The 13,038-nt window shown below is 35.9% G+C and overlaps 1 protein-coding gene across 1 annotated transcript in view; it reads right to left on the bottom strand.

Moving 5' to 3' along the window:
* Positions 1-13,038, bottom strand: part of C2CD3 (C2 calcium-dependent domain containing 3) — a 179,706-nt gene that overhangs the window by 163,624 nt on the left and 3,044 nt on the right. Inside the window, exons 2-3 of the mRNA XM_006885575.1 lie at positions 12,128-12,397; positions 4,137-4,294 (exon numbers count right to left, since the gene is read on the bottom strand). Of these exons, the coding sequence (XP_006885637.1) occupies positions 4,137-4,294; positions 12,128-12,397 (428 nt within the window). The remainder of the gene's footprint in view (positions 1-4,136; positions 4,295-12,127; positions 12,398-13,038) is intronic.

Raw genomic sequence — 13,038 nt, forward strand, 5'->3', positions numbered from 1 at the left:
GACACCACTGCTCTTCAGCACTTTGGAGAGGTATGAAAAAACCTAGCGGAAATTAACAAATACCTAGAAGATCAAACACTATCTAAAGTGACACAAACTGAAATTGAACACCTGAACACACCTATTACAAAAGAAGAAATTGAAAAGGTAATACAACTTCTAGCCAAAAAAAGCCCTAGACCAGATGGTTTTACAAATGAATTTTATCAAACATTCAGAGAACTGTCACCAATTCTACATAAACTATTTCAGAATATAGAAAAAGATGGAATTCTCCCAGACTCATTATATGAAGCAAACATATCCTTGATACCAAAACCAGGTAAAGACACCACCAAAATAAAAAACTATAGGCCAATATATCTAATGAACAGAGATGCAAAAATCCTGAATAAAATCCTGACCAATAGAATCTAATGATACATCAAAAAAATAATACATCATGACCAAGTGGGATTCAAAACAGGTATGCAAGGGTGGTTCAACATAAGAAAAACAATCAGTGTAATTCATCACATTAAGAAAGCAAAGAACACAAAAAAAAAAAAAAGAAAGCAAAGAACAAAGAACCACATTGATTCCGTCAATTGATGCAGAAAAGGCCTCTTGACAAAATACAACACCCTTTCCTGATTAAAACACTCAACAAAATAGGAATAGAAGGGAATTTCCTCAACATAGTAAAAAGTATATACACAAACCCGAGAGACAACGTTGTTCTCAATGGAGAGAAGTTAAGGCATTCCCCTTGAGAAAAGGAACTAGGCAAGGATGTCCACTATCACCTCTCCAATATTGTATTAAAAGTCTTAGAGGTAGCAATAAGAAAAGAGAAGGAAATAAGAGGTATCCAAATTGGCAAAGAGAAGGTAAAATTATCTCTAAATGCAGATGACATGACAGTATACTTAGAAAACCCTAAAGATTAAGCAAGAAAACTACTGGACATAGTTAACCAATTCAGCAGAGTGGCAGAATACAAGATCAATTGGATTTCTCTACAGTGACAAAGAGAAAATCGAACTGGAGCTAAGAAAAAATACCCATTACAATAGCTAATCACAAGATTTAATACTTGGGAGTAAATCTAACTAGAAATACACAAGACTTACTCAAAGAAAATTATAAAACATTACTACAAGGAACAAAAAGAGACCTGGAGAAATGTAAAAATATCCCTTGCTCATGCATAGGAAGACTTAATATTGTGAAAATGACAATCCTATCAAAGGCAATCTACACATTCAATGCAATCCCAAAACAAATACCAATTCCATTCTTCAATGAGATGGAAAAGGCAATCTCCAATTTCATTTGGAATAGAAAGAGACCGCAAATAAGCAAAGCACTCTTTAAAAAAAAAAAACCAAGGTAGGAGGCATCTCACTCACTGATTTCAAATCCTACTACACTGTTATGGTGGTCAAGACAGTGTGACTGGTACACTGACAGACATATAGATCAATGGAATAAAATTGGGAACTCAGAAATCAGCTCATCTATCTATGGTTAACTGATTTTTGACAAGGAAATGAAATCAGTTAAGTGGGGAAACAACAGCCTTTTTACAAATGGTGTTGGCAAAATTGGAAAACCATCTACAGAAAACTCAAGCGCATATCTCACACCACACACAAAAACCAAATCAAAATGGATCAAGGACCTAGGACTAAAACCAAGTACTATACACTTCATTAGAGAAAAGCTTGAAAGAACTCTATAAATCCTAATGCACAACTTGAACAGTCTGAAAAACCTACAACCAGGAGAGGATAATATATAGATAAAAGGGACCTTCTAAGAATCAAATCCCTATGCACATCCAAAACCTTCTCCAGCAAAGTAAAAGGGGAAGCCACAGACTGGGAAAAAATATTTGGTAATGACATGTCTGATAAGTGGCTTATATCTAGAATTTATAGAATACTCAAATGCCAAAAAAAGATAAACAACCCAGCTGCAAAATGGGCACAGATATGAACAGACACTTCACCAAAGAACACATTCAACAAACAAGTGAAGAAATGTTCAAAATCTCTAGCTCTAAGAGATGCAAATCAAAACAACTATGAGATATCATCTCACCCCATTAAAAGTAGCAAAATTTAACAGGGAAGTAAGCAATAAATGCTGGTGAGGTTGTGGAGCAACTGGAACCCTTATTCACTGTTGGTGGGAGTGTAAAATGGTGCAACCATCACGGAAGGCAGGATGATGTTTTCTCAAAAAGTTGGAAACAGAAATACCATTTGACCCAGCAATTCCACTACTGGGAATATACCCTAAAGAAACCAGAACAGCCACCCGAGCAGATATAGGCACACCTATACTTATAGCTGTTTTGTTCACAATAGCAAAGAGTTGGAAACAACCTAAATACCCATCAACAAACAAATGGATAGAGAAGCTGTGGTATAGTCACACAATGGAGGAATATTATGCAGAACTGAAAAACAAAGAGCTCATGAAATATTATACAAACCAGGTGACCATGAAGGATATTATGCTGAGTGAAATATCTCAGTCACAAAAAAGATAAGTGCTGTATAATGCCACTGTTATAGAACAGGACTAACATGAGAGTTGGGGGAAACAAAGAAAAGAGGGGATAAATAATGCACATGTCATTGAAACAGAGAAGGAAAGAACTGTATAAAAGGAATATATGATTAGGAGATGTTCCTAGTTTAAAGATTATCTCAAGGTAGTAGTTTTGGAAGAGAGTAGTTTATGGTTTTTTAAGTCATTGCTGACATTGGATTTGTATGAATATTAGATAAATTAGTGTCAGGAATGGTGTTAAGACCATTTTGAAGTTGATGAACTTGATTTTAAAAAAGTTTCCCAGTTTATACTTTCCAAGGAGAAATCCCTGCTTCAGATCATCAGTAGAGACTGCTCAAATATGCCAAAAAACCAGACTCATGCTGTCAAGTCCATTCCAACTCCTGGTGACTCAACTTTGAGTTTCTGAGGCTATACGTTTTGCTGGGAAGAGAGAGACTCTCTTTTCCTTGGGAGCAGTTGATGGATTTGAATCACTGACTTTTCAGTTAGCAGTTTAACATTTAACTAACTAACTATGCTCTAACTAACCAGGGCTCTTCTGATCAAATACTGGGCCTTTTTAATTGAGCTTACAACTATGTAAACAATCTGAGTAATCATCTGAAAGTGCATTCACAATAAAATTCACAATTCAATTTACTCATTCATTGATGACTCTATCTTTGGGAAATTTATTTGGCAAGAAGTAATCTGTACTACTTCCCTCTGTTTCATTTTTTTTTGGGGGGGGACTATTTTCTTACATACCCATTTAGCCTTTTATACCAATTTTAGAATACATTTGAAAAACTATAAACCCCACTATTATATTTCTACAACATCTTATTATTCAAGATTATATTCTGAAAGACTCTCCCTGAAGTGTCCATCTCAGGAAACTCTCAGTATTTGCACACATCTAGAATATACTGCAGCGATGAGCTCAAATGTGTCAGAAACAATAAGGATGGCAGGCATAGGATAGACCAGGGATCAGATGTATTGTTCATAGAGTCACTGAGTCATACTCATATTTAACTTAACAGCACCTAACAACAACAGAGTATTACACTGTGCTCTACCTATGACTTCCATTTTCTCCTACAAATCAAACAAAAAGATTGTATCTTTTTCTCTAAATTACTGGCACATAACAGTACCAATGAATGAACACTTCATTGTTTGGCATTAGGTTAGAAGCTATAAGAAAAACAAAGAAAGGAGAAACAATAGTCTTGACTTCAAGAAACCTACAGATTAATTAAAGGGAGATAATACATAATTTTGGAGGATATACAGAATTAAATTACAATGATTATGTACTTAATGATACTGAAAATTTAATAAAAAGTAGAGAGAAATGAACACAGTAGGAGCTGAGTAAGACTGGAACTTAAGAGAATTTGGCTAATTTAAGTACTAAGAAAATTTGGATAAGTGGGGGGAAAAGATAGGTTACAGTTTCTGAATAAAGATATCAAGTGGGAATTAACATGTTATATAGAAGTCAAGAACATATTTATGCATCAAATAGAAACTAATTTTGCTCAGAAAGTTTTATTCTATGTAGCAAAGAAACTATTTTTTACCTGAAGTTCTCCAAGTCTCTTAGATGTTGGTGAAATAATGGTAAAAAATCCACTGATTTGATTGGTTGGAGAAAGCTGGGCTAGTCCACTGATCTGAACTCTACCAACTGGAAGATGGTCAAGTTTGGTGATTACTTCCAGCACCAGCACAGCCATATCTAATTAGAAACAAAATCATTTACTCAGATGCTTTTCCCACCCCAAACTGGCAAAAGCACATTAATTAGAAAATATTTTTTTATCCAAAACAAGAAAGAATTTTATTTTCAAATAAACCAGATACTTACCACACCATCATTGGAATGAGGAAGGTAAACCAAAGTACAAAAACCAAAAGCACAAAGTTTTAGAGAACAAGGACATGTATCTCAAACTAAGAAAAAATACACTAAAAAAAACCTTCTTAGCATACATATAAGTAAGAAAAATACATTTAATAGAGTAGAACAGATAAGGGGGAAGAACTGTCTGAAAGGAATATATGATTAGGCATTATATTTATGACAACAATCTGGAACAAGAAATGCATTGCAAAGTGGACTGGAAACGGGAAGAAAATGTGCAACAATGAATGAATGAAAATCCAACCTTTCTCTAAACTTTGGTAAAAATCACAATTAACAAAAATGTTGTTGTTGTTAAGTGCCGTCGAGTTACAGGCAACTCATAGGGACCCTATGAACGAAAGTCCTGGACACCTCCTATATAACTTTCATCCTTTCTCCAGGTTCATCAGGTCCAAAAGAAACTCAAAGCACCATACTGTCAAAAATAGGAGGTTCCAATAAATTCATTCAGGTTTCTCTTTGTAGATCAGAGAATTACTGATAATCACACTCAAAAAGAACAGGGAATAGAGGAAGAAGATGTGATTGAAGTTTATCAGAAATAAATAGGATCAACAGTTTAGATAATTTTTCAATTTTTTTTCTTTTCCCTCAATCCTTTTTTATTTTTAAAAATAGATCTATTGTAATGTAGTGTTCAAATGGAATTGAAAACTAGCACCTATCTTCAAAACATATGGTATTTTGAATTCTAGTGCTCATTATTTATTACTGTTTAACTGTGCTAATTTTTAATGAGCAAACCTTATCCCCCCCCTTTATATTTTGTCTTTTTCTTAAAAATTAAATGTCTATTCAGAGAGGTCACCTTTTCCGGAACCATGTATTTTCAGGCTCGTGGGGTAAGTAAGATCAACCAATGCAAGTGTTCATAATGACTGTCCAGGTGGCCCTGAAGTTCCAATACTTGATTGCTTCACTCCTGGACTATGACTTTCAGTGGGAGATGGAAGCTTTTCAGATAAATGAAATGTAGAAAAATTATCTTTCCTTAACTTGAGGCTACTTATATGAAGGTCTGGACCAAAAGAAAGAGGAGTGTCAGGTTGGAGACATGATGACATATGGTGAGAGTAAAGACTAACTCCAGAGACGAGTTCACTGAAAACACAATACATTCAAAGATTAAAATTCTTGTCAGAAGATCCCAGAAAAGTTCTAACTTCCACTGGTAGTTGATTATTCACGCAGAAATACACATACACACACACACACACACACACACGCGCGCGCGCGCGCATCAGAACACTGCTCTTTTTTTTAAAATTTTATTTGTACTTTTTGGCCTGAGATAAGGGTTTTAAATGGACATTGTACCAGCTTCACTCAAGTAAACAAAGTATTTGTAGAAAACATGGAAAGAATAAAAGGGAAGAATGAACTACCAAAAGAATAAACAAGTCAGTCTAGGAAGACTTGCAGCTAACATGCTCCTTAGAAATAAATGCTGGCAAGACTCTCTCATGTGCTTTGTTACATTATCAAGAGAAACAGACCAGTCTCTGGATAAAGTCATCATGCTTCATAAAGTAGGTCAGTGGGGAAATAAGAAGACCACAAACAAGTTGGATCGACAGTGTTAGCAGTAAACATAGCTCATGTACAGCAATAATTGTGATAGTGCAAGTATGAGAAGTGCTTAATTCTGTTATACATATCAGATCAGAATCAATTTTGTAGTATCTAACATCAAATTGTATTCTCCAATTATAGTCACTTAGATACAAAACCTTTAAGACCTTAATTCACAGCAGGAGAAATACAGTGTATATACAAAGAAGGACTGGCAATAACAAAATATAGCTTTGGCAACAGAAATGAGGGTGGAGATTCTATGAGACAATTCTGTACAATGAATGATTTACTCAATGCAAATACCTCTGTGAAACTAACATAAATCATGCCTATATACATGGACCTTGCCTGATGGAATACAAAGGCATTTAAGTGATAGCTTTTGCTACATACAATCCTGTCTGTGTAAATAGATAGTGGAGAAACTCAGTATCAGCAATTAAAAATGGCCAGTGCCTACTGTGGAACAAATCATCAATCACACTTAAGCAAGTTCAAACTGAAGGTCAAGAAAATTTAAACAAATCCATGAGTCCCAAACTACAACCCTGAGTTTACCCTACCTCAATTTGAAAATGATCTTAAAAAGAGATTTATTGCACTGAACACTAATGACTGAAGACCAGGTAAGTTATGGATGACATCAAGGACATAGAACATGAAGAAAATCTATGTGAAATCTTTACATAGACCAAGAAGCAGTTGGTCAAATAGAGTAAAGGAACAGTACATGGTTTAAAATCTGGAAAAAGGATGTATCAGGGTTATATCTTTTTTCTATATTTATTAAAACAGCATGCTGAGTAAATAATTAGAAATCCTGGACTATCTGGAGAAGAATGTAGTGTTAGAACTGGAGGAATATTCATCAACAATCTACATTATACAGATGACACAAACCTAACTGAACAAAGGGAAATAGATTTGGAAGCCTTCAATATAGATTGTACCTCAACATCAAGAAAATTTAAAAAACCCTTACAACTGGACCAAAAGGCAATGTTATTCATGATATATGGAGAAAAGACTGAAGTTATCAGATTGCCTGCATCTACAGTCAACATAATGGTAGAAGTAGTCAAGAAAACAAAAGATGTGTTTCATTGGGCAAATGTGCTGACAAGGATCTCTCTGAAAGTTCTGAAGAGCAAGGATGCCAGTTTAAAACTAAGATGTGCCTGGCTCAAGCCATAGTGTCTTCAACTGCTTCATATGCATGTGAAAGCTGTAAAATTAATAAGGAAGCCTGGAGAAAAACATATCCCTTTAAATTATGGTGCTGGTGAAGAATACTGAATATTCCATGGACTAACAAAAGAGCGCTGATGACCTAGTGGTAAGAAACTGTGCTGCAACCTCAAAGGCTTGTGGTTCAAATCCACCAGCTGCTATGCAGAAGGATGGACAATCTCCTCCTGTGAAATTAACTGCCTCTGACAAGCAGCTGGAGGATCAGCTATGAATCAGTTCCAACTTGATGGTACACAACAACAACAACAAAAAGAGCCAAGAGTAAATAAATTTATCTTAGAAGTACGAACAAGGTACTTCTTGGATGCAAAGGTAGTGAAACTTCATGTCACAGGAGCACCAGTCTCTTGGGAAAAAGACTTTATGCCTGGAAAATATGAAGGTCAGTGAAAGAGAGGAAGACCTTCAAAGAGATGGAATAAAATAGTGACTACAACAACAGGCATGTGCATGGTGGAGATTGTAAGGATGGTGTAAGATATGCCAAGGATTCAATCTGTTGCTCTTAAGTTCATTAAGGTGTAACTTTTTTTTTAAACTTCATGTCTAACTCTTAATGAATGGTAGTCAATCTGACAACAAATAACAGAACCCCAGATCACTTCAAGACAGTATGACTTTTGAGTGTCAAAGGTGAGAATGCAGTTCACAGAGAAAAGTAAATAGGACTTGCAACTGGAAAACCTGGGATGGTATCCAGGTACCAACATTCACAAGTTACACTGCCTATAAAATAAGCATAATGTCTACATGATTATTGTGTAAGAAATAGGGATGCTGCAAGTAAAGCACATAATAAAAATACCTAGCAGATATTAAGTGCCATAATGTTGGCTCAGACTTAGAGACACTATGGACAACAGAAAGAAACCCTGCCCAATCCTGTACAAGCCTCACAATCTCTGCTGTGCTTAAACCCATTATTTCAGTGAATGTGTAAATTTATCTCATTGGCTTTTCTCTTTTTTACTGATCCTCTACTTTTTCAAATATGATGTCTTTCTCTATTCTATTACATAAACAGTTACTCTGAGACAGAATTGACCTAATGACACCTAACAAAAGAACATATTATGAAATCTGGTTGTTGGCACATTTACAGAAGTAAATTCTCTTCAGTTTACTAATATAAAAACTAAATTCCAGGAAAATGAAGTGGATTGTTAAAAGCCAAACAGTTGGAGCACAGCAAAAGTAAGATCCTGGTTCCCTAATAACTCATGATCATCTTATTAATCTTTCAATTATAAATCTCTAGCATATTTATATAGAATTTACTGCATATGCCCAATAATCACTGGCATTTAATTAAATCCTATCTAATACGATTCATTACTATTTCATTTAAATTTTGCTTTTTCCAACTAATCTGGAAGGTTTATTAGGGTATGATTTATATCTTAAATCTCTGTATCCTCTCCAGTGCTCCAGACTTTATATTTTTATAAACTTACAGAAGGCACCAGGAACTGGATCAATCACTTTACATTTAACCTTTGGAAAAATTCTTTCCAGATTAAGTGTAATTATTGCTATTTAACATATTGTTGTTTTTGTGTTCTGAAGAGTTGGAACTGATCCATAGCTAATCCTCCAGCAGGTTTTCAGAGGCAGTTAATCACATGGGAGGATATTACCTATCCTCCTGCGTAGCAGCTGGTGGCCTTGAACCAACTGTGTGCCTTCAGGATTGTGACGCAGTTTCTTGCCACTAGGCCACCAGAGATCTCTATTTAACATACAGAAAACTGAATCTCTTAGTACAAACTGCCATCTAGTCCTGGAGTTGGGAGTTCAAACCCACCATGTAATTTGAAAGGACATGTACACATATTAGACCAAGTTGTTTCTTTGTGAAAAATCCTAGAAGGTGGAAAGGGCATTTGTTGGATCCCATTTTAGGTAAGAAGAAAGAGGGCCAGAAATGCAGAAACTTTCCCAAAATCCCACAGCTGTTAACAGCAACCTAAGTGTTTAGATGTTAAGTTCAAGGCATTCTTTGTTACACCACAGAATTCTAAAACATGATTTGTTGGTTATTGCACTAATTGATAATTTCTCTCTTATTGAAGAACTGCTATTCATCATTTAAAACAATATTATACTTTTAAAATTACATAAAAATGCCACTCAACAGTTTAAGATTTAGGTTTATATACAACAATGCAAATTCAGTATTTATTCCCCTAAATCACTACTGTTAAATTTGGGTGAAAGAATATGGATAATCAAACAGCAGAGACACAAGTTCGGGAATTTCCTTTAGAAGATCTGATGAAGTCAAACAGTTGGCATACAAATGAAGTGAAACAGCTCTAGAGGTGAAATATTCTACAAGAATAAACTCAAAGGGAGTATAGAGGAGACAGTATTTACTGCATTATTATTTGCCCCTCCATCATTTCTCTTGAACTGCCTTCTTTTATCCACTGTTTTAGAGAGCTCTGGTGGGCTAGTGGTTAAAAACTTTTGCTTTTCAAGGAGAGGAGCAAATGGGGGGGGAGGGGGGAGGGGTTTGTGCGGGGAGAAGGGTGCAACAATGAATGAATGGAATCCCAAAATCTCTGTAGATGTTCATTAAAATAAAAAATAAACAACCTAAATTTAAAAAAAAAAATTGCACTAGCAACCCAAATGCAGGTGGTTCTAATCAGCCTGCTGCTCTGTAGGAGAAAGATGGGCAATCAATTCCAGTGTGATTCACTGCCTCTGAAAACCTGATGAAGACTGAGTCAGTACACCACCACCAGCAAAACAACAAATCCACTGCTTTGCTCAGTTCTTATTGCACCTCATTAAAATTAGAGCAATAATTCTATGATATTTTTTTTTTGCCTTTAGTCTTGTCCTTTCAGTTGTTTTGAAAGTAACACAGACCTTCCTAAAATGGAAGTCTGAGTAGGTGACTTTAAAAATAAAACATATATTGACTCATCATTTGATAGAAAGTCCAAAATCTTTAGTTCAGCAACAAAAGTCCTCCCACATACTTTCCAAGTTTATTTCTTAATTTCATCTTGCCTTAATTAGCTCCCTCTGCAGACCCTGCATTTCAGTCACTAAACTACTTGTCAACTCCTAGAACACCCTTCATACTTATGTATAAAGTCTCTGCTCAGCCTAGAATGCTGTTTGTTTTTCAAGTCCTAGAATAAATGAAACCTATAGCATGAAGCCTCACAATCTTAATTTTTATAATGGATATCATTCTTCTACATTCACAAATATTTATTTTACTCTGAGATTAGGCAAAATTCTCATATTATGTTGTCTATACTTTTTGTAAATGTAACTTATCTATTTCTACTCATTATAACTAAACATCCATGTGAATTTTATTTAAATTAGATACTTCTCACTTTTTCTTCATGCTTTGAAAGGTGGAGGGTCTGTGAAAGAGAGGAAGATCCTCTCAACCAGTCAACCAGGTGCACTGACATAGCAACTGCCACAACGGGCTCTACTGTGTCAAGAATTGTGAGGATGGCACAGGATAGGACAGAGTTCAGATATATTGTTCATAGGGTCACTATGAGTTGTACTTGACAGCACCTAACAACATTTCTTTTAATTTTTTAAATCTCCACAGTAATTACCACAGCATCAAACAGCCAAATATTTAATTTATATTTTGGATGACCATGTACAGCTTGTTCATTACATTTCAATTTGAAGTACTTATTGCAGACAGTGGGCAGAAGAGCTGGGCAGATTCAAGAAAGGGTGGTATAGGTAGGCGCCTTTCAATTACCAGGATGTCTTGAGAATCCAGGATAATTTCTCTAGCTGTGGCTGGGAGAGTACCTTAAGACTGGAGAAAGGTTTATCATAATGATCATGGAGCAGGGCCTACTGATGGTGGTGCAGATGATGACAGATTGACAGGGGAGAGGTAAGAAAGGACTCTTGACTCTTCCCTAGGGCTGTGATCTACCTTGAGTGCTCCTGAAGGTGCTTAATTGGCATTTTTTGCTATTGTTGTTAAGTGCCACTTAAGTGTTTTCAGAGGCAGTACATTGCTTGGAAGAAGAATGTCTATCTTCTTCCTTCAAAGCAGCTGGGAGATTCAAACTGCTTGTCTTTGGGTTGGATGACCACTAGGTCATCAGAACTAATTTGGCATTTAGCACGTGTTATTATTCTGTACTAGCGATCTCTGGCAGCTTAGTGAAAAGGAGTAGCAAAGCACGGGACTGCTATCTGCAAAGGTGGCAGTTCAAATCCACCAGGCACTTCATGGAAGTAAGATGAGGCAGTTTGCTCCTGTAATAAATTTACAGCCTCAGAAAGCCCATAGGCCAATTCTACTCTGTCCTATGGAGTCATTATGTCCCCAAACCAATTCAATGCAATTAGTTTTATTTTCTAATATCAGTAAACTTTATCTCTTTATATTCTTTCTTTAGGTAGAAATAAGCTAAAAGCAAATACTACATTTATTATCTGAAGAAGCATGATCTAATTAAGAAAGCATAAAGTTGGTGTCTCAAGTCTCAGTTCTGTCATTTATCCACCATGTAACTCAGAGAATGTTTCATTTCTCTGAATTTCACTCTATTGTCAATAAAACAGAGAAAATATTTATTTTGCATGGTTATTGTAAGGACAAGAAAGAATATGTATAAGTTCTTAGCACAAGGACTAGCACAAGCACTGGTTATTAGAAACTCTTTGGGAGAAAAAAACAAAGAAAAAACTTCTTTGACTCTTCAACAGTGAACAATGCCCAACACATATAAGATACACACTGGCACTGCTAACAATATAATCACATGCTTATAAGACTTGTAAGGAAAAATTTAAAAGACAAAAACATACCTGTGAGATAGGAGGTAAACTGCTTTGGACCACAGCGAATAGCATAGCGCGTAGTTGTTCGCACAGCTTTTGGTTCAGTCTGTAAAGCATCCCTAGGACAAAAGAGGGTCCCGTCTGATGTTTCTCCCCACCATCTCACTCGGACAAGTACACAAGTGGGAGGCTTTGCAATCTTCCATATGACTTTGTTAATGGTAAGTTTTAGAAAGCATCGTAGCTGGCCTTCAACCAGAGGTGGTAGGCTTGTAGATGGTGAAATGTCACTCAAACCTGTAATCCAAGAACACAAGAGTTAAAATTTAAATGAAACACAAAAAGACATGACTGAAAACCAGACAAAAACACTTTCATTTCCACAGAGAGAAACTAAGTGAGGTGTCAGAATCTTTGATAAATAGCATTTCTAGCCATTGTTTTAAACCTGTTGGGGAGGCATGGACCCAGTGATTCATAGAAATAGGTGCAGGAGCACGTATGTAGTTATTTGTTTGGTACTACTGGATATTACGGATGGGGGACAGTTCACCTTTATGAAGTGGGTAGAAGTCTGACTTGGCCATCTCCATGTTTCCACTGGTCCTTTTACATTACCTATTCCAACTCATACATGACAGGTAATATCAAATCAGGACATGAAAATAACTTATCTAGTCATTTAAGTTAACTGATTGTTGTTAACTGCCATAGAGTTGATTCCAACTTACTGTGACCAATTGTGCAGAGTAGACATGAACCATAAGGTTTTCAAAGTTGTAACCATTCAGAAGCCAGGTGTTAAGAGTTCTAAGGTAGCTCTGGCCCGTTTTAACCTCAAACTTTCTGGCTGGTAGTCTGCTTTTGCTGTCAGCTGGTCAGCTGTTGCTGACTTGACTCTGACTCATAGCAACCTACATACATCAGAGGGAAATCTT

Source organism: Elephantulus edwardii, unplaced genomic scaffold, assembly GCF_000299155.1.
Source record: "Elephantulus edwardii isolate Elephantulus edwardi_28Jun2011 unplaced genomic scaffold, EleEdw1.0 scaffold00044, whole genome shotgun sequence".
Lineage (NCBI taxonomy): Eukaryota > Metazoa > Chordata > Mammalia > Macroscelidea > Macroscelididae > Elephantulus > Elephantulus edwardii.